General features: G+C 39.2%; 1 protein-coding gene and 1 pseudogene across 3 annotated transcripts in view; one reads left to right on the plus strand and one right to left on the minus strand.

The window, feature by feature from the left end:
* sorbs2b (sorbin and SH3 domain containing 2b) overlaps positions 1-23408 on the plus strand; it is a 71520-nt gene that overhangs the window by 15341 nt on the left and 32771 nt on the right. For all 3 annotated transcript variants that reach the window (XM_067457734.1, XM_067457736.1, XM_067457735.1), the window contains exon 3: positions 19888-19938. In XM_067457734.1, coding sequence (XP_067313835.1) covers positions 19888-19938 — 51 coding nt within the window. The remainder of the gene's footprint in view (positions 1-19887; positions 19939-23408) is intronic.
* LOC137093340 (5S ribosomal RNA) lies at positions 14856-14972 on the minus strand (annotated as a pseudogene).

Below are 23408 nucleotides of genomic sequence, written 5' to 3' on the forward strand. Positions count from 1 at the left end.
ACATTCATCAGCACAATCTTCAGATCTGGGAAATAAGGCTCAAGCATGCTTGCTTGATGTGCAAGATGATAAATAAATCTAAAATTTGGACTAAACTAATATGAATTAGTTTGGTAGTTGTGTAGCCATCAATGGAGGGACAGATTTCATTAAAAATATCTTCACACTATTTTATTTTAATTGATGACAGAATTTTCATTTTTGGATGAGTTATCTCTAATGTTTTTTGAAATACTTTGACTATATATTTATAGACTGCCTTAAGTCTTATCTGAGATTTTTACAATCATCTTTTTACAACAGTCTATGCTTATCTTCAAGACATGCTTTAAACTCCATTAAGGAGCAAAAAAAAAAAAAAAAAGTAACTACTGTAGCCAAACATGAATCTTCCTGAAAGCTCTTAAACTCTGAACCTTTAGTGTGTCTGTGGCTTTCAACCTCTAGCTGTTCAAATGTTAAGTGTCTAACTGAGACGTTACAGACCAATCTGTTGGTCGCATGACTCCTCAAGGGCACCTACTGATTTCACCAGCTGGATCACAGCAGAAACACTCAAGTTTTGGTGGCTGTCCCAATATTCTCCTCTCGTCGGCTTGGCTAGACAATATCTAACTTCTCACACTCACATATGGATGCCAGTTTTTGGCTCAAATCACAAGGGTTTCTTTTAATTATATCCCTGCACTTGTGGAAAGATCATGGACTATGCACTTTGCTAAGTCATTTAACCCCAGTGGGAAACAAGTAGACTCACAGTCCTTGACCAGGAATGGTCTTGTGCCATATTTGGACTTTGACTCATTTGAAGTTGCACGAACCAAGTTCTATCAGCAAGGCTTGAAAATAACAGCTGTTCAAGTATGTTGTATACAACTCTGACTCATTATGCTAAACTAAATTTGGAGTTGTTATTATTGTGATTTGAGGTTTTGATGTCTGATAGCCATGTGTGTTCATTCTTCCATATAATTGAAAAGGTCTTTATTATATAGAAGAGACCAGAGCAAGTTGCCAATTTTTAGCCCAGTGAAAATGTATCAGGTTAAGTTTATATTTGGAAGACAATTTCTAGATTTCTTGGATAGAAAAAAACAATTGAACATTTAATCTATTTCATGTTATTTCCCAGGAAACATGACAAATTAAAGGGGGGGTGAAACACTCAGTTTCAGTCAGTGTCATGTCAATCTTGAGTACCTATAGAGTAGCATTGCATCCTGCATATCTCCGAAAAGTCTTTATTTTTTTTATAATTATATAAGAAAGATGCGCTGTTCCGAGTCTTTCCGAAAAAAGCCGAGCGGGTGGGGGCGTGTCGTGTGAGCGGAGCTAAATAATGACGTGTGCGCGCTGCTGCTATTGTGTTGAGTCGAATGCGTCGTAAAGCTGTGTCATCCCTAACAGCGGGAAAAACTTTATTCAAAATAAAAATATGGCTTTTAATCAGATACAGCCATACATCTATGATCCGGAATCAGACCCAGAGGCTGCAGTTGTGAACAGGAGCAGCAGCAAAAACGACTAGAGCAGGACGTCTCTATGTGGTACAAGTTATACACTAACTATATAATATGCTTAGCGGCTTGTGTTATTTACATATTTATACTTGAATTATATCGTCGTATTTTTGTCTTTGAAGGTGTACATGTGGGAAGTGCAGTTGTGCACGTGTGTGTGTGTGTGTGTTTACGCGTGGTTTGTGTAGACAATTGTAACGTTATTAAGCGGACTGGTTGGCAGGCTAAGTTAGTGTTTACATAGAAAGACACGGAATAGTAGCGCATTTGAATGAAGAAGCGCGCTTATTTAGTTCAACATATTTCCCCACTCTTTGTGTATTGTTGTTTGGAGTGCTTTTACAATACACAAACATAAAGTTACACATATAGTGGCCAGCTAAACAAATGTACACGCACTACACATCGCATGCTCCATTGATCAACTAACTATACGTGATCATGTTTGGGCTACTTGATGAGCATAGGCAAAAACACAGACATTTGAAGCAGTCTCACTCACAGCCTGCGGTTCTAACGTTGGGACCTTTATCGTTGGGACTGCTCCATCCTTCAGCATTAGGCGATCGGGAAAATCCGGCGTCGAGCTGGGCCTTGTTTATGAAACAGTCGGCACCGAAATGCAGCGAACAGATATAAACATTCGCGCAACTCAGTTGCTGATCCGGAAAAGCAAATTACATCCACTGTTGCCTTAACGCGGGGTTTTTGGGGAATCTGTGCAGGACTGTCTTGGTCTGGCAACCAAAAACGCACTTTTTTGGTGACATTGTAATTGTGCACATCACCTGTGCAGCAGCCTACGAGCCAGCGCTTAAATGGGCGTAGCCTGTTACTTTCGCTCTCTCCCTCTCTCTCTCTCTCACGCTCTTCCGGTAGAATTGTCCGTAAGGCCCATACAAGGAAATTCCGCCCCCATTAACGTCAAAGGGGACGCATGATCGCAAAAAACTTGCCGAAACTTATGACTAACCGGAAGTAGTATTTTTGACAAAGAAATACTCCCATCAAACGTCCACCTTAACTTTTGAAACTTTGTCCATGTTTAGTATGGGAATCCAAGTCTTTAACAGTGTAAAAAGATCAGTATGCATGAAACAGCATTTCATCCCAACAATAAAAACTTTTAGGGCCCTATTTTAACGATCTGAGCACATGTCGCACTTAGTCTGAATCCACTTCTGGTGCACATCGTCCAAAAGGGTTGTACCTAGTCCCATAATGAGTGATGTCGCTTGCACCATGGAGGATTCACTATTTACATGGCAGAATTTGCAAGCGGAAATCCTTTTATGTTTTATATTTAAAAAATGTTTGTGTGCTGCTTGCGCATCCCTGTGTGTGTAATAAGCAGTGTTTGTGCGTTGTGCACCCATCTATAGGCGCATATTACTAACGTGCCATTTAAATAACAAAAAATACTGCACTATTGACTTTAGACCATGTTTTTGTTGGTCAATGGCACAAGTGATTTCAACACGGCAACAATGTGCCTGAACACACCTAGTTTTCAGACCAACACGGCCATGTGCGAACAGATGGGTGTGTGTGCATTTGGTATTTAAACAACGTGGTGTTGAACTTGAAAATTAACTTCGTCGGGCTGAACCTAGCAAAGAACACTTGCAGTGCGCCTGGCGTCACATTGCGTATGATAGGACCCAAACATTGTTAAACATTTTAAATAAATACTTTTATTTTTATTTTTATTTTTTTACAGGAGAATGGAGTAATGGCTGCTGAAAAATGTGGCTTTGCCATTATAGGAATACATTACAGTATGTATTCAGTAAAATTCAGTTTACTTACAGTATTTTTTGATCAAAATCAAATAAATGTAGTTTTGGTGAGCATATATGAGACTTATTTCTAAAACACTAAAAACTTCTTACCAACCCCAAACTTATACAACACACAGTTGTTGTTTCAAAAGCTTTATCACTCATATATACCCAGTTTACTGAGTACTACTATGTTGTATTAGGTGCTGGATTTAGAAATGAAATTATACTCCTAAAACACATGGGAGCAATTTAAGCAATTATCTGAGGCTTTAGAAAATATGTGTGGGACTCATTGCATCAAACGGAAAGCACAGCAGCAAACATGCTCAGTTCCCAACTTAATGTAATTGTGATTCAGAAGTTACCACTTAGGAGAACATAGAACTTTTTGTGTCCTGACTGAGATGCTCATATAAATAGTCTGTCTGAAAATCCCTGATGAATAGCCAGAGATTCTTCCTATTTTGGAGAATACAAGCAGCATATCCAGAATAATAGTGTCTTACTTTGGGGATTTGAGTGAGCTCATTACTGGGATGTTATGTATTGACTGTGTATTGTCAGGAAAGGCAGGAGCCATAATGTAACCATTAAATTGTTCTTTCGAGGACATCTATTTCAAGACATCCATAATAGAATCTCCAGCAGGTAGGATAAGCATCAGCAGAATCCAAAGCTTTTAACGGGAATGCAATTACTGTTATCACATTATGTACACTAAAGTATCCAGAATAAAACGTAACGTATCTGTTCTGTGGTAGAAAATTCCATTTAGAGCTTTATTTTCATGACGTTTTCAAATTATGCTATTGAATGTGAACTTAAACTAAAATATTTACTGGTTTTATCATCTATAAAGTGGATCACTTTAATTTGAAACTTTTTTACCTTTGAAGAAGCAAAGTCCCTCTGCTTGCAACATAAGCGTGACTGTTTGGCTGGCTTGCATATCTGCATAAGTATATATGTAAATCGAAATATTTGTATAATTAGAGTGCATAAAGCTGCTTTGAAGACAGCAAATTATAGCATCTAAAAACGTCTGGCCCATGAACATCGAATAATTCATCACAAATAAACAGACTAATAAATGTTAAGGCTGAATCCATGAATGCCTTTAGCTATCTCTTAGCTCCTAATTGACAGCATAGCTGTTTTTAATCTTTTTCTGTCCTGGCACTTGAAAGATGCATGGCATGGTTTCATGTCTAACTTCTGGTAAAAGGCTTTTAGGCTGGTGAAAATGGCCTGTGTCCAGTCCTTACGCAGAAGTCTGACCAATCTTGACTATAAATAAGCCATCAAAACAGAACAACATGATCGCCATAGTACCATGCATGTACAACCAGTACGAGCGTGTATTTATTAACATAAGAAATGGCTTAGGTTATGTTTACAAAAATGTAATTTGAAACCCAAATGAGTCATTTCATTGTATTTTAATTAATGATGGGCAATCAATTAATTTTAATTAATCGCATCTAAAATAAAAAGTTTGTGTTTACATAATTTATATATATATATATATATATATATATATATATATATATATATATATATATATATATATATATATATATATATATATATATGAGACATAAAACCAATGAGACATAAAACCAAAATTTTTTTACAATGTATGATTTTTTTTAACTATTTATTTGTATGATACAGCTACAAATACGTATTTGAACACATGAGAAAATCAATGTTAATATTTGGTACAGTAGCCTTTGTTTGCAGTTACAGAGGTCAAACGTTTCCTGTAGTTTTTCACCAGGTTTGCACACACTGCAGGATTTTGGCTCACTACTCCACACAGATCTTATCTAGATCAGTTTTTTGGCCTGTCGCTGAGAAACACAGAGTTTGAACTCCCTCCAAAGATTCTCTATTGGGTTTAGGTCTGGAGACCAGACGTCAGAACCTTAATATGCTTCTTACAGAGCCAGTCCTTGGTTATCCTGGCTGTGTGCTTCGGGTCAATGTCCTGTTGGAAGACCCAGCCTTGACCCATCTTCAATGCTCTAACTGAGGGAAGGAGGTTGTTCCCCAAAATCTCGCAATACATGACTCCGGTCATCCTCTCCTTAATACAGTGCAGTCGTTCTGTCCCATGTGCAGAAAAATATCCCCAAAGCATAATACCACCCCCATGCTTCAATGTAGTGATGGTGTTCTTGGGATGGTACTCATCATTGTTCTACCTCCAAACATGTTTAGTGGAATTATGACCAAAAAGTTATATTTTGGTCTCATATGACCACATGACTTTCTCCCATGACTCCTCTGGATCATCAAAATGGTCATTGGTAAACTTAAGACGGGCCTGGAAATGTGCTGGTTTAAGCAGGGGAACCTTCCGTGCCATGCATAATTTTAAACCATGACATCTTGGTGTATTACCAACAGTAACCTTGGAAACGGTGGTCCCAGCTCTTTTCAGGTCATTGACCAGCTCCTCCAGTGTAGTTCTTGGCTGATTTCTCACCTTTCTTAGGATCATTGAGACCCCACAAGGTGAGATCTTGCATTTCATAGAACCTGACAAATGTGTGCAGTGGGGGACCAGCCTGCCGGATCACACACATCTTGAAGGGAAACTCCCAATAATAAAGCTTTAGAAGCAACTAGGGATACGACAATTTTAGATTTTTGTTGGTACAATTCTAGTCTGATAAATAATCACGGTTTCACGATTATCACGGTTATTATGCATTCATTAATTTCACAACATGTATAAAATCATATGCATACTCTTTAGATTTTAAAGTATTTTTTTCTACCTTTTGAACTAGAAATAACACAGTAAATAAAGACAAAAGTCCATCTCTCCCTTTGGAAATAAAGAAAGGTGACCTCTGCTCTGTAAACATCCATTTCAATATGAGGGGAATAAACTAAACTGTAACTGTCACAAACTGTCATCCATAAGTATTAATTTTAATAATCTTTTTAATAATTCATCTATTATTTTGCTTTGTTTGCGAAATTCAAACGTGCTTCCGTGTGACGTGCTCAGTGCTGTTCATATATCACTATTCCACCACATAATTTTTATTTGAGGTTTCAGCGATTTAAATATATATTTAAATAAATTACTAGCCTATATAAAAAAGACATGTATAGTTTATTAAAATTATATTCCATGCACTTATATCTATGGAAGCGGCAATACTAATGCTTTCAATAATAATTTAAGTAAATGTTTAATTCACATCAGATACACAATGTGCATGACACAATAAAGTTTGTTCTTCTCCCATGTTCATTGGCCACTTACTTCTAATTGTTCAAATTGTTGAATTTACGCGATCCTCTAAATTGCAAACTCATTGCGCGTTATATCAACTAACATGATCATTTTAAAGATGTTTAAACGACAAAATGCATTCACTTCCACATATTTGACAATTAGAATATATCATAATTCATGATATAGTTAACAAGTTGGTAAAACGTTTTAAAAAAGAAGGAAAAACGAAATAAATGCGATGCTTATTTCTGTATTGTGACTGCATGAGGCGGCGGCATGAAAATAATTTGTTCTAAAATAAGGCAGTTTTAATACAAAACCTCGCACTGAGGGCTCAGCTGACTGCTGACTCCAGGTGTTTCGTTGGTGGAAATACAGCTTCGCTGTTTGGTCCCTCTTTCACAGTTAATCCAGTGTGTACAGTAGGCTAGTAGCCTCTGTGACTCTGATAAGCACAGCACTTAAAGCTGGTGTAACTTTGTTTTCATTTTGTGCAAGTTGCATTTCTGACCGTTCTGTGCAAAATAAACACTCAGTGTAGCAAAGCCTTTACAGTTAGTTAACCCAATTGCTAATTCTCTGCTTATATGCAGGGTACCCTTTCCTAGTAGACCCAAAACAAACAACCAACTGTGTAGCTTTCCTCCACAGGGCATCTCTGTGGACATAAGTATCCAGCGCACAGGGCATCCCTAACCAGGCACAGCAGATTTACTCTCTAAAAAATGCTGGGTTAAAAACAACCCAATTTGGGTTGAAAATGGACAAACCCAGAATGTCTTGTTTGAATCCAGTGAATGGACCCATTCAAACAACCTAATTTCTGGGTTTGTCCATTTTCAACCCAACTTGGGTTGTTTTTAAACCAGCATGTTTTATAGTGTAGTTTCTCTTGGTCTGACATCCAAAAAGAAGGAGGACAGAAGGCCTGAAGCACAATAGGTCTTACAGAACAGGTAGGAACCTTAGGAATATAACCTGGCCTAGGTTATATTGAAGAAAAATGAAGAAAAGTCTTCACCATGCTGGGCGCAAATTCCAAGCATGAGGAAACCACAGAGAGGGACTGAGGGGCTGCCTCCAATTCTCTTGAGAGATGAAATAGCAATAAGGAAAATAGTGTGAGAAACTTTTCAGACACTTCTTCAATAGGCTCAAAGGAAACCAAAGAAATGCCCTGCAACACAGTGGCCAGATCCCAGGCCGGAACCCTTGTATAAGAAACAGACCTAAGTCTTAAAGTACCACGAAGGAAATTAATAACTAGTGGGTGTCTCCCCAGTGAAACACCACCCAAAGGAATGTGGAAAGTAGCTAAGGCCGCCACGTACACCTTTATTGTCGAGGGGCATAACCCTGCCGAGAATATATCCTGCAGGAACTCTAGCACTGTTCCAACTAGGCAGCCAACTGGTGATCTCTTGTTGATCTCACCAGCAGCCATATCACACTGTAGCCCAAGTCTGGTTTCCCACTGAAGCTAAGCAGGGTTTGAGCCTGGCCAGTGCCTGTATGGGAGACCAACTGGGAAAACTAGGTAGCTGCTGGTAGAGGTGTTAGTGAGGCCAGCTGGGGGTGCTCACCCTGTGGTCTGTGTGGGTCCTAACATCCCAGTATAGTGATAGGGACACTATACTGTCAAAGAGCACCGTCCTTCGGATGAGACGTTAAAGCGAGGTCCTGACTCTCTGTGGTCGTTAAAAATCCCAAGATGTCCTTCGGAAAAAGACTAGGGGTGTAACTTCGGCATCCTGGCCAAAATTTGCCCATTGGCCTCTGTCCTTCATGATTTCCTAATTATCCCCATATAATGATTGGCTTCATCACTCTGGTCTCCTCTCCTCCAATCAGCTGGTGTGTGGTGGGCGTTCTGACGCAATATGGCTGCCGTCGCATCATCCAGGTGTATGCTGCACATTGGTGGTGGTTTGAGGAGATTCCCCCCTTCTATGTAAAGCGCTTTGCCTTGAAAAGTGCCTTGAAAAGCTCCATATAAATCGAACAAATTATTATTTATTATTATTATTATCTCTGCACCATGAAGAGAATAATTTTCACTCCAAAGCAGTTTCCTTGTGGATGGAGCTCTGGAGTGAAGGATGGTCTTTACAACCTCAGCTTATTAACCTGACCTTATGAGCTGGGCCCCCTCAGCTCCGGGCGGAGGTGAAGGATCAACCCACTCGCCTGAGAGAGAAGGTCCCTCCTGGTCGGAAATCTCTAATGGTACCAGACTGGCCTCTGGTATACTACAAACAGTAAGCGCAGTGCCCTGAAGCAGCGAACCAGCAGGGAACAACTGGTCATACTGCTCTAGGAGTCTCCATGGAGGGGGGCGGGCTACCCTTGGGTGATGCATGAGACCCTTCTAGGCCCCAGCATAGTGTCCTGCAATGGGTCGGGTGGGTAAAACGGGTGGATTGTGACATTTAATTAACTCCTTGCAGGCGGTTAGTAGCACGGATGAAAAATATGTCTAAATTACCATTACACATACGCAATGATATGCCATTTGACTCATTATGTCACCACCACTGCGAATTTTGTTAACACTAGAAGCGGCAGAATTCCAAAATTACTAGAACAGCCCTGAGCGGTCATTTTGACCGCTATATTATAAACTCTATAATCTCTAAATAAATTGCCCAAACGAGAGATTAATGTATTAACTGTGTTAGGATTAAAAAAAATTACACCAACATGTAATTTTTTTAATTAAAAATTATAATTATAAATTTAGAAATATTTGCATTATTTCATGGTAAAATGTAATTATTGCATATTCAGTACTTCTCTGTATTTATTTAACATAACTCAAAACAACAAAATAACATTTAAAATGCTCTATTTGATTATGATTTTTTTACAACATTTATGATACATTATAACACAGAACATAAGTTGGAAACAAGCAGCTCTAAAGTTAAAAAGAGTCACGAACGAAGTTTGGAACCATAAAACAATTACGCTACAAATTTTAGATTAAATAAATATATCTAGGCTATATCGTGCTCGACTATTTAAGATTCACATTTAACACAAGTTACTTCTGTTCTTCTCGCACAATTTCCACACACGGGTTTGTGGCATTTGCAGCAGGTCTCGTAGGTTTTATTTTGTTTGCAGATTCTCCGCACCTGGCACTGTCTCCGTTTTGGTGTCAGTTGCGGGGGTTGATTTTGCTTTTGGTTGGGACCTTGTGTTAACTGCGAAGCTGCCCTTTTTCCCTCCATGAACTTCGCTCTCAGCTCCTTTGCCAGTCGCTGCAGGAACTTCCTCCGGGCAATATTGCTGATGGTGCACTCCTTGAAGACGATGTGGGCATTGATTCCAGCAAGTTCGAGGATGTTGTAAAATACAGCCACTGGCCATCTACTTGTATCGCCTGGACATCCCACCCCTTACTTGTTGTTGTAATAGGTCAGACTCCGGCTTTGCTTTTGGCCCATCGGTGATGCCCACTCTTGTGCACGGAGCTCAAAATGCACACATTCTTCCTCGGCTTTCCCAGGTATATCGTGAGCCTCGCATCCGCACATTTTAGCACTTTTGTGGTATACAACTCCACTTGCTCTTTTGCGGAGGGGGGTAACTTGCGCTTACTTTTTCCCTTTGAGCCAACCAGGATGGTCTTCTTGGCCTGTAAGGCGGTGGCCAGTTTCAGTGAAGTGAAGTGAAGAAATTATCCATCGTAATATTTCTTTCCTTACCCAAAAATGGCTCCGCCATTTTCAGCACCACACTCTCTCCCACGAGCTGACCTCTGCTCCGTTCCTCTTCTTTACCCAGAAACAGAGCCCCGTTCAGCATGTATTTGAATGGACATCAGCAGCCAGCCAAAATATGATGCCAAATTTATCAGGCTTATTCCCCATGTGCTGAAGAAATCTGCACCGGGCCCTGGTCATCTATGGTTATGTCGGCACCGGGCTTGTAACAGGCTATGCTGTTCTGAATAAACTTGTTCCAAGTGGCCAATACCAGGGCAAACCTGTCATCCTGCAGATGCACACGTCAGGTTTCTTTTTTTATCGAATCGCAGGAATCTCATTATCTCCCTGAAGCAATTTCTGGCTATGGTTTCTTTGAAAAACGGGAAGCCCCATTTCTCTGACCAAAGGCTCCCCAAATCCATGTTCTTCGCACCCTGTGCTTCATGGATATATAATAGAGTCATGAAGGCTTTCAGTTCAGCCACTGTCAGGTCCCATGAGCTGTCACCACAGTGCTGATGTGCCTCAGCCAAAGTGCAGTCCTTGATGTGTTTCAACATGCCATCATCAAACAAACACAGAAAGGCAGTGAGCGCATGTTCGATGTTGTGCATCTTCGATGTTGCGCTTCACGTGCGCGGTGGGACCGGCAGCTTCAGTCAGAACATTTTGGCTCTACCTTATCCCTGGACGTTCAGTTAACTGAAGGATGGTCCACACCGTTAGCCTAGAAATCTAGACGCACCCTAGCGGCAGCAAATTTAATCTGCCCGCGAGTGTCGTCTAGCAACTCTCAATACCCTTCTGAGCTGTAATCCCCAAACTCTTGCCGGGCCACATCGTGTATAGAGTCGGTGGGCGGGGCCATAATGACGACGGCCGAGTTGCGTTTGCGTGCTTCTAGTAAACACAGAAACTGGCGAACGGCGGTCTTTCGAATCAGCTTTGACCGTGACTCTGGAAGACTTGGAGTTAAGCTTTTCTCTAAAAAAAGAACAAAGAACGGCACTGAAGTCATTCTTAAAAAGGGAAGATGTGAGAGAGTATAATTCTGAGAGAGGACCCACCCACTTTTTATTTGCTTCCGATGCCCATGTATAATATAATAAAATAATAATAATATGAACAGCAGAACTAGTAAATATGGGCATCCAACCAAGTTTACCTGGAACATCAGCTGTGAACGGAACATCTGGTTCTCTAATCTCCGAGGAAGGTTGTCGCCTCTTTTTACTTTTTACGGACTCTGACTCACTCTCTGATGAGGATGAACTGTTGTCTTGCACCCAGGAAAAGTCGCTGTCACTTTCCACCTCAGACAGCTCCCCTGCATCAGAGTCATAACTGTCCATATTGTGAAGCATTTTCAAGGCCATGGCAAAAGTCATATTTCTCTTCATTCTATTATTTGTATTAGACATTTTCTAAACCCTACCTATAAACTCTTTAAAAATCTATTTTTTAAAAGGCAATAATAATTTGTAGTTCAAGAATTTGTAATTATAATCAAATGAGCATATGCTATACTGACAATAGTAATAGACGCTGACAGAGACAATAAACCGCGGGAAAGAACCGATCAGCGGCACAAGATTTAGAGCAGTCAATATGACTGTTATGGCTTTAATAGGTAGAAATGCTCATATTTTTTACCTTTTATGTTATTTATATAAAATCTATTGTAAGTAAAAATAGAAACACTTTTAGGAAGTCACAAATCAGCAAGATTGTATTTTTTATTCAACAAAGTTATTGTACATATACATTTCAAAACGGTCATTTTGACCAAGTAGCTATAGCTGGAGTAGCTATGGATGAAGTAACATAAAAGTAAAGCTGGTGAGTGGAGTTTTTAAAATTGTTGACAACAAAGTCTTTAAAGTCACTTTAGCCTGTTTCATTAGCCCATTCATGACACTGTTGTGATGTTGAGAGAAGTGTATGATAAAAAATAAAGCATTTTAATTGGAATGATTTTAGCGTGTGGTTCATCGCAGGCACAGATCAGGTAACGGGCCAAAAATGTACGCGTCTGGGTGTGTGCGGATTTAATAAGGATATTTTCATCGATCGGATCTGGTGCTGAACTTTGCGGGTACGGGCAGGGGCCAACAATTTACCTGTGGAGGACTCTGCCCCAGCATTGCGGCAGGTTTGGCAGAATGGCCTCCTGAGGGCAATGAAGGGAGATGGGCACCATATAATGAGGTGAACACCGCCTTCCTACAGAGAGGACCCTCAGAAACCTGACATTTTATCGTCAGAAACTACTAAGTATACTAGTCTTTTGAGACTGGCCTGAAGCAGCGAACCAGCAGGAAAAAACTGGCTTGACTGTTCTAAAGCCCTCCAGTAAAGTCCTCTGATTCAATTTGCAATCAAAAACGGAGACGCTAGACAGCAAGTTGCATTTGAATGAAACGAGAGAGAGAATTTTTGTGATGCATGGATGTGCGCTGTGTGTTAAAATGCATTGCTGTTGATGATGATCATTATAAAGAAGGAAATGTCATAGCATAGAATCTTGCTTAAAAATTGCATAGAGCTGCTTGTTTTATTTGTTGTTTGTTGATTTTCAAATATAAAACTTTCAGTGATTTTCAGTGTGTGCATCAATTCTTTTTGAACACTTTCATCTAATTTTAACAAAGCTGTGATAATTGATAATCGTGATCATTTTGGTCACTATAATCGTGAAATGAAATAATAATAATTTGTTACATTTATATAGCGCTTTTCAAGGCATTCAAAGCACTTTGCATAGAAGGGGCAATCTCCTAAATCACCACCAATGTGCTAGCCTGACAAGCCAGACCCACATCAAGATGTTTGGTCTAGAAACTCACCATAGACAGGGCTCAATCCGAGGGGCAGGATAAACGGTTGTCTTTCAAACTCCCTCTGCACGCGATAGGATAGCGCTACAACCAACCAGAGCAATGAAGGTGAAGCAGAGCTCGTTGACAGATTAAACTTTCACCATATCCGGTCGGCAAAACTCAGAACACATTTGCTAAAACACTAAAAACCCATGCTTTCCATTTGTTAACAGTACTGACTGCTCAATAGATTTTGACTGGTTGCAGGTTCATATCAACAAAGAACAAGAATTACAGCATAACAGAGACAAAGGACAAGTTTGTGAGATGCAGAGTACAGTACTGTAAAAATCAGCCTGATCTAATGTAAATACATATTTATAGCATGAATTGTATTTATTGTGCGATTTATACGGCAAAATTCGTTTTTATGTGCACGCACTCCACACAACTAAACCTACTAATGGTGTGACTATGCAAATCATATGCACGTGACTTATAAATCGCACAATAAATACAATTTGTGTGTTATAAGCATGTATCCACATTCCACAAAACTAAACCTACTAAAGTGAGTTATATGCACTCACCACACTGAACCTATGGGGTGATGATGTGAATCATATGCATGTAAAATCTTATTTTGGCATATCAATTGCACAATAAATACAATTGGTGCTATATATACGCATTTAATGAGAACGAGTTGGTAAAAATATAGGGGTAGGCCTACAAGGAGGAGGAAGAACAAAAAATTGCAAAGGAGAGTAGTAATTTCTGATACATTTTGAGCTACTATCAAACATGTTTCATTCATCGAAAGGCAATGATGAAAAAATATGAAATTTGTTTTGAGATTAAAAATGTCCTTCTCCCTGAGAACTAATGTATGTTTTGAACAATGTGTTTTCTATTTTTTGCTGTATTGTTTACTGATTGCTTGATAGTGTTTATCATTTTGATCATTTTGTTTATGATTTGAGAGCAGTGTTTGATTTTGAACACAGCTAAAACTGTTTTGAGGCGAAAGTTCAGAGTCAGAGGTTTTGTGAATAGTGCTTGCAAGGTTTCAGAAATAGTGTTTTAGCAATTGAGAAAAACTGTAAGAATGACTTCAGTGCCGTTCTTTGTTCTTTTCTCAGAGAAAAGCTTAACTCCAAGTCTTCCAGAGTCGCTGTCAAAGCTGATTGGAAAGACCGCCGTTCGCCAGTTTCTGTGTTTACTAGAAGCACGCAAACGCAACTCTGCCGTCATTATCTTAAGCCCCGCCCACCGACTCTGTACACGATGTGATTGGCCCAAACAGAGTTTGGCTTTTATAGCTCAGAAGTGTATTGAGAGTGTTTAGACGACACTTGCGACAGATTAGATTTGCTGCCGCTAGGGTGCGTCTAGATTTCTAGGCTACCAATGTGCAGCATCCACCTGGATGATGCGACGGCAGCCATATTGTGCCAGAACACCATTACACACCAGTTTATTCGTGGGGAGGAGACAGAGTGATTACACCAACTATTATATGGGGATTATAAGGAGGCCATGATGAACAGAGGCCAATGGGCAAATTTGGCCAGGATGCCGGGGTTACACCCCTACTCTTTATCAAAGATTTTTAATGATCACAGAGATTTGGGACCTCGGTTTTAATGTCTCATCCGAAAGACGGTGCTCTTTGACAGTATAGTGTCCCATCACAATACTGAGGTGTTAGGACTCCCACAGACCACAGGGGTATCACCCCCTGTTGGTCTCACTAACACCTCTACCAGCAGCAACCTGGTTTTCCCAGTTGGTCTCCCATCCAGGTACTGACCAGGCTCAGCCCTGCTTAGCTTCAGTGGGAAACCAGTCTTGGGCTACAGGGTGATATGGCTGCTGGTTTTCATACCGTCCCATCCCTACTATGCTGTCTTCAGAATATTTTATAGAAGTTTCAGGTGAGAAAAAATAAATAATTCTTTCTCTGCAAATTTTTGTTGTCATAAATAAACATTGTATTTAAAATTAATTCTCAGTAATTGTCTGTTTGAAAGCATTCATGTTTACCGCATGTTCTCTTGGAACGTTTTTTTGTGGTGGAACTGTTTATTTGATGAGCGGATAGAAATATTGATGGCAATGGAAATTAACATGGCCTATTGGCTCTGCTGTTCATGACATTTCCCTTGACAGAATGATTCCTAATGGTCGGATAGATAAATAAATGACCAGTGTGAGCCCTGCCTGTGAATATCAATGTGGAGCTCTGCCCATTTCTTAGGCGAGTGTCCAGCTCCCTTCCCCTCCAGCTGTTCTGTCGCCACAAGTCTGCACCCTTGAAATCCAATATCATAATCTTTTACTGCTGACAGTTCATTACAACCTGTGATTTAGCAATGTCCAGTGGTGTCACAGGCAAAACTGACCCTTGTGTTTTTAACCAGATTTATTGGCTATGGTGTCTGAAGATTTATTTTCAGGATGACCTCTGGGTCTGGTTTTTAATGAGACCCAGCATGGGGCAATCCTGTTTGGCTCAATGTTTTATTAAGGGCTGAAGGTGATTATTTATTTACCTTCATACAGAACTGATGATACAATCTAAGACACTTTTGTTTTGTTTTATTTTATATTAAAGAGATAGTTAACCCTAAAATTAAGTTTCAATTCATATATATATATATATATATATATATACAGTGCCTTGCGAATGTATTCGCCCCCCTTGAACTTTGCGACCTTTTGCCACATTTCAGGCTTCAAACATAAAGATATAAAACTGTAATTTTTTGTGAAGAATCAACAACAAGTGGGACACAATCATGAAGTGGAACGATATTTATTGGATATTTAAAACTTTTTTAACAAATCAAAAACTGAAAAATTGGGCGTGCAAAATGATTCGGCCCCCTTAAGTTAATACTTTGTAGCACCACCTTTTGCTGCGATTACAGCTGTAAGTCGCTTGGGGTATGTCTCTATCAGTTTTGCACATCGAGAGACTGACATTTTTGCCCATTCCTCCTCGCAGAACAGCTCGAGCTCAGTGAGGTTGGATGGAGAGCGTTTGTGAACAGCAGTTTTCAGTTCTTTCCACAGATTCTCGATTGGATTCAGGTCTGGACTTTGACTTGGCCATTCTAACACCTGGATATGTTTATTTTTGAACCATTCCATTGTAGATTTTGCTTTATGTTTTGGATCATTGTCTTGTTGGAAGACAAATCTCCGTCCCAGTCTCAGGTCTTTTGCAGACTCCATCAGGTTTTCTTCCAGAATGGTCCTGTATTTGGCTCCATCCATCTTCCCATCAATTTGAACCATATTCACTGTTCCTTGCTGAAGAAAAGCCGGCCCAAACCATGATGCTGCCACCACCATGTTTGACAGTGGGGATGGTGTGTTCAGGGTGATGAGCTGTGTTGCTTTTACGCCAAACATAACGTTTTGCATTGTTGCCAAAATGTTCAATTTTGGTTTCATCTGACCAGAGCACCCTCTTCCACATGTTTGGTGTGTCTCCCAGGTGGCTTGTGGCAAACTTTAAACAACACTTTTTATGGATATCTTTAAGGAATGGCTTTCTTCTTGCCAAACTTCCATAAAGGCCAGATTTGTGCAGTATACAACTGATTGTTGTCTTATGGACAGAGTCTCCCACCTCAGCTGTAGATCTTTGCAGTTCATCCAGAGTGATCATGGGCCTCTTGGCTGCATCTCTGATCAGTCTTCTCCTTGTATGAGCTGAAAGTTTAGAGGGACGGCCAGGTCTTGGTAGATTTGCAGTGGTCTGATTCTCCTTCCATTTCAATGTTATCGCTTGCACAGTGCTCCTTGGGATGTTTAAAGCTTGGGAAATCTTTTTGTATCCAAATCCAGCTTTAAACTTCTCCACAACAGTATCTCGGACCTGCCTGGTGTGTTCCTTGTTCTTTATGATGCTCTATACGCTTTAAACGGACCTCTGAGACTATCACGGTGCAGGTGCATTTATACGGAGACTTGATTACACACAGGTGGATTCTATTTATCAACATTAGTCATTTAGGTCAACATTGGATCATTCAGAGATTCTCACTGAACTTCTGGAGAGAGTTTGCTGCACTGAAAGTAAAGGGGCTGAATAATTTTGCATGCCCAATTTTTCAGTTTTTGATTTGTTAAAAACGTTTGAAATATCCAATAAATGTCGTTCCACTTCATGATTGTGTCCCACTTGTTGTTGTTGATTCTTCACAAAAAATTACAGTTTTATATATTTATGTTTGAAGCCTGAAATGTGGCAAAAGGTCGCAAAGTTCAAGGGGGACAAATACTTTCGCAAGGCACTGTATATTTAGTTTAGCAGGATGATGTTTACAGTGCTCTTCATAAAATTAAAGTGAATGGTGAACGGGGCTGTGACTATGCTACAAAATCATCTTAGAGGGTTAATTCACCCAAAAATGAAAATTCTGACATTGATTAATCCTCATGTCATTCCAAAGCTTTTTAAGGACTAGTCAGAAGATGTTATCAATCGTATTGATGTTAACTAACATTAAAACTATACTGTATATACAGCTCTGAAAAAAATTAATAGACCACTTAACATTGAGAAATCCATGTTAAGTGGTCTCTTAATTTTTTCCAGAGCTGTATACATACCAATCAGGCATAACATTATGGCATGTGAAGTGAATAACACTGATTATCTGTTCATCATTGCTCCTGTTAGTGGGTGGGATATATTAGGGAACAAGTAAACATTTTGTCCTCAAAGTTGATGTCTTAGAAGCAGAAAAAATGGACAAGCGTAAGGATTTGAGCGAGTTTAACAAGGCCCAAATTGTAATGACTAGACAACTGGATCAGAGGATCTCCAAAACTGCAGCTCTTGTGGGATGTTCCCAGTCTGCAGTGGTCAGTGTCTATCAAAGTGGTCCAAGGAAGGAACAGTGGTGACAGCGTCACAGGTGGCCAAGGCTCATTGTTGCACATGGGGAGCAAAGGCTGGCCCGTCTGGTCTGATCAAACAGACAAGCTACTGTAGCTCAAACTGCTCAAGAAGTTAATGCTGGTTCTTATAGAAAGGCGTCACAATACACAGTGCATCTCAGTTGTTTTTTTTGTGCGTATTTGGCCGCATAGCCACAGACCAGTCAGGGTGCCCATGCTAACCCCTGTCCACGGCTGAAAGCACCAACAGTGATCATGTGTGCGTCAGAACTGGTCCACGGTGCAATGAAAGAAGGTGGCCTGATAAGTCATGACCATGTACACCCTTTCATGGAAACGGTATTCCCCAGTGGTCGTGCCCTCTCTCAGCAGGATAATGCACCCTGCCACAAAACAAAAATGGTTCAGGAATGGTTTGTGGAGCACAGCGAGTTTGAGGGGTTAACTTGGCCTCCAAATTGCCCGGATCTCAATCCAATCGAGCATCTGTGGGATGTGCTGAATAAACAAGTCTGTTCCCTCGATTGCCCAACTTGCAACTTACAGCTAACATCTTGTTGCCAGGTACAACAGCACACCTTCAGGGGTCTAGTGGAGTCCATGCCTCGACGGGTAAGGGCTGTTTTAGCAGCAAAAGGGGGACCAACACAATATTAGGACATAATGGTATGCCTGATATCAATATTTATATAAAATGTTTAAGTTGAACTGCAAAAATGGAACTTAAAGCTAAAAAAAAAACACACACAATTTTTTTTTAAAATAATAGAAGCACATAACAAAATTAGTAACACTTGTACACTTATAAAAATGTAATAGTAATAAGATTCCAGATTACACTTAACCGATTGCAACACAGCAAAATTGAATATGAACATATTCTTTGAATATAAATCTGCTTTTATGTTTTTTTTTATTTTTATTATTATTATTTTTATTGGTCACCCTTCTTACATTCATTATATGGAAATGCATGGCCACTCTGCCTAACATAATCTTATGTGGTCTATGGAAGAAATAAATATTTGGAATGGCATTGGTGAGTAAATGATGACAGAAATGAAATTTATCCCTTTAAAAGGTTTGAAGAGCAAATTTAAATGCCTCTCTCCTGTCATGACCTGTGAATGCGTAGCATACCACTATCAAAGGATGTTCTCAGGTGCAGCACACTTTGGGTGTTGAACGACGGGTGGTCTACATGTGTGACAAGTGGCTACTGTGGCACTCTGAAAGCTAGACATGCACCTTGCACAAGAGCACACACTCATGGTGTCTCCTATCTGGCATATTTGCAGTGCTTTGCCTCTGCTGATGAGTTAAGTAATGTGATTAAATGACAGTGTTCCTATCATAGACCATCCCTGAAATATTCAGCTTGTGCTAAAATAAGTGAGATATTTTCGGAGTAGGGTCACATGGGCTGTTAATCCATCACTGAAAAATTAGCAATCTAGGTCAAACTAAACAGGGGTTTAATTAGTTACAATAGCCCCCCTACTAGTGTGTGACTGTTGTACATTGCTGGCAACAAACTCAAAGAGTTGTTAAGCTCTAACACACCAAAAGTGGTCATGTATAAGATCAGAGAATGCGTGAGGATATATGTGTATGTATGGTGTGTATTTTGATACTGCGCTACGTGTTTCTGAGCTGAAACGCCAGGCTTGTATCACCTTTCACTCTAGGGCCTCATATCCTAAGAGGGATGTTAACCAGCCACATTAGACACTTGCTAGCATGCTGCCGTGCCGGGGAGAGATGGGACGCCAATACCACTCTACCTGCACTCATACATGCTGTACACACGGATAAATCAATGTTTTACTTACCCAGGAGTAGGGGCTGCTGACTGATTCTTAATGAAATGTCTTTCAGGACTGTGTGACATCAAGACACAAGAAGGAGAGATCTTCAACATGAACACAGGTAAGTTCAAATCAATTTCAATTTGCATGTCTGAAATTATTTAAGTACTTTGGCATCGACATGTTTTTTGATAATACCATGGTTTTCGGAAATGTGCACTGGTAATAACAGTGTTTTTTGAAAATGTGACAGTAATTAGTAAGATATTTTTTGAGGTTGGATCATGCAAAAGTCATACTGTGTGAATATGGTAATCATTACCTACAATAATATGCATTAGTGTTCAAAGGTTTGGGGTCGAGATTTTTAAAAAAGGCTCTTATGCTCACCAAGGATGCATTTATTTAATTAAATTTACAGCAAACATATTATTGCAATTAAAAATTATTTTATATTGAATTATATTTTAAAATGTGATTTATTCTATAGATGTCAAAGCTGAATTTTCAGCAGGCATTACTTGTTATTATTAATGAAAACAGTTGTGCTGCTTAATATTTTTTGGTGAAAACCGTGATGCATTTTTCCTCCAGGATTCTTTGATGAATATAAAGTTCAAAGATCTTTTTGTAACATTTGTTTAAACCATTTTGATCAATTTAATGCATCTATGCTGAATGAAAGAAGAAAAAAAACCCTCAGACTTATGAATGGTTTAGCATATATCAAAAAAACATGGTATTTCCATTTGAGACCATCAGATCCTAATGATACTGTAACACCACAGCACATTACATTTTTTTGTAAGGGAATAGCTAGATTCACTCGCAGCTGCGCACATCTGATGCTGCTCCCAGATAGACAGGAAAAACAGACTAAAGTATATATGGCTAAAAGCTAGAGATTTTTGAATCACAGCTAAATGAATGGGCAGCATTTCAGCTGGAGTATACCCATATGTCTGTTGATTTTTGATGTGGAACTGAAGTTATGAAAAATCTTGTAAATACATTGCATTGATTAATTTGCATGATAATGATAATAGTCCATAGCAACACGTACAGAAGCCAACATGGGGCCATGCATTATTATTATTTTTGTTTTGCTTCTGTGCACTCTACAAACCTTCTATCATTTATTATATATTTACATAATAAATGTAGAATCGTAAATTAATGAATTAATTGATTAATAAACTATAGGTGGCTGAAGGGTCCAACCAGTAGGTTTGGCCCAGCAAGAACAAAAAGGAGAGGGAACACTGCCTACTAGTACTAGCCACAACAATGTATACAAACAATTACTAAAGTAAACAATTTACATAAAATATACTCTAATCGAGTGTTATGAGGCAAAAAGGAGTGAAATGTGCCTTTCCCTTCACAAGGACCCAACATGACTTGTTTTTGTAGTGCAGAGCATGTGATTTTGTATTCATCTCAGGGATTCTGAGAAAAGCTGTGCAGGGGGGTATTCTTAATTCTTGGCTGACTGTCTCTGAGAACTCTGTTTTTTTAGAGTCTGATGAAGACTCTGGCATCGAAACTGCCTTTTTGACATCCAGAGGTATAACAGTCAGGGAAGAGGAAACCCATCAGGCTACATCTGTCAGTGCCAGCATTGACAGCCTGTCAATCGTCATTCTGCAAGATAGTCTTGTAGTGTCTTCAGTTTTATGTTCTGCTTCGGGTTGTGGCAATATTGGATGCCAAGACTTCTTAGAAAACACTTAAAGGGTTAGTTCACCCAAAAATTAAAATTAGCCCATGATTTACTCAGCCTCAAGTCATTCTATATGACATTCTTCTTTCAGAAGAATAAAGCAAGTTAGAGAGCAGGTTAGTTATATTTAAAAGTCCTGGCTAATCCAAGCTTTATAATGGCGGGGTTGTTGCTCTGTTTTGTCCATAAAAATGCATCTGTCTGTCAAATAACATAATCCACATGGCTCTGGGGGGTTAATAAAGGCCTTCTGATGCAAATCGATAGGTTTGTGTAAGAAAAATATCCATATTTAAAACTTTTTAAAGTAAAGTTCCGTCCGATCGATTTTTCCTACACAAACGCATTGATTCACTTCAGAAGGCATTTATTAACCTACATACATTTGTTTAGATGACCACTATAGGTGTCTGTTTGTTTATTGAACCACCTTAAACATAAACCTAGGGGACGTTCTCACAAAGCGTGCTTCGTCATTCAAATGCGCTACTCCATTATTGCTCTATTTATAAAGTTATACTAGTCTGACGTGCAAACCCGTTTTGCTTTCTACTGCTAAGGTTTAGTCGTATACAATAGTCCATAAACCGAATCATGTCCTCATAAACCACAAGTAAACGCACACAAATGTTGACAGGCCACTAAATACAGTACATACCACAGAGACAGACATCCTGCTGTTGCTGCTTCTCCTGTTCAATTTATTTCAGCCTCCAGATCTGATTCTGGATCATATATGTATGGTTGAATCTGATTGATAGCCATGGTTTATTAAGGTAACGTTTTCTTTTCCACGCTTGGGGATGTCAGCTTTCAGAAGCTCTCATGCAATAGCTGCGCGGCCTTGTGATTCTTTATCTCCGCCCACACGATACGCTTCCATCTGCTTGTTTTTTTCCGGAAAAACTCAGTACAGCCTATCTTTCTTTTATAAATATAATAAAACTAAAGACTTTTCGGAGATATGAAGGATGCAATACTACTCTATAGGTACTCAGTGTTTCACCCCTCCTTTAAATATAACTCTTGATTGTATTCTTCTGAAAGAAGAGTGTCATATACACCTAGAATGACTTGAGGGTGAGTAAATCATGGGTTAATAATTATGTGGAAAACGTAAAAAAAATGTTTAGGTTTCTATGTTTAAAAATTCAAAAGAACAGTGTTTATTTGAAATATTGATTGGAACAGACTATATGATTTTTTTTGGAACAATGTTAATGTCTTTGTTACTTTTCATTAAAAAGACCCCAAACTTTTGAATGGTATCAAGATAAAACCTGAGAAAACTATCAGTGAATTTTAAAAGTTGGATTTCCAGGTGCTGAAAAGTCTGCTATCAAATACATTTTACAAACCTGATTCCAAAAAAGTTGGGACACTGTACAAATTGTAAATAAAAACAGATTGCAATGATGTGGAAGTTTCAAATTTCAATATTTTATTCAGAATACAACATAGATGACATATCAAATGTTTAAACAGAAAATATATAATATTAAGGGAAAAATAAATTGATTTTAAATTTCATGACATCAACTCAAAGTTGGGACAAGGCCATGTTTATCACTGTGTGGCATCCCCTCTTCTTTTTATAACAGTCTGCACACTTCTGGGGACTGAGAAGACAAGTTGCTCAAGTTTATGAATAGGAATGTTGTCCCATTCTTGTCTAATACAGGCTTCTAGTTGTTCAACTGTCTTAGGTCTTCTTTGTTGCATCTTCCTCTTTATAATGCGCCAAATGTTTTCTATGGGTGAAAGATCTGGACTGCAGGCTGGCCATTTCAGTACCCGGATCCTCCTTCTACGCAGCCATGATATTGTAATTAATGCAGTATGTGGTCTGACATTGTCATGTTGGAAAA

Source organism: Pseudorasbora parva, chromosome 11 (assembly GCF_024679245.1).
Source record: "Pseudorasbora parva isolate DD20220531a chromosome 11, ASM2467924v1, whole genome shotgun sequence".
Taxonomy (NCBI): Eukaryota; Metazoa; Chordata; class Actinopteri; order Cypriniformes; family Gobionidae; genus Pseudorasbora; species Pseudorasbora parva.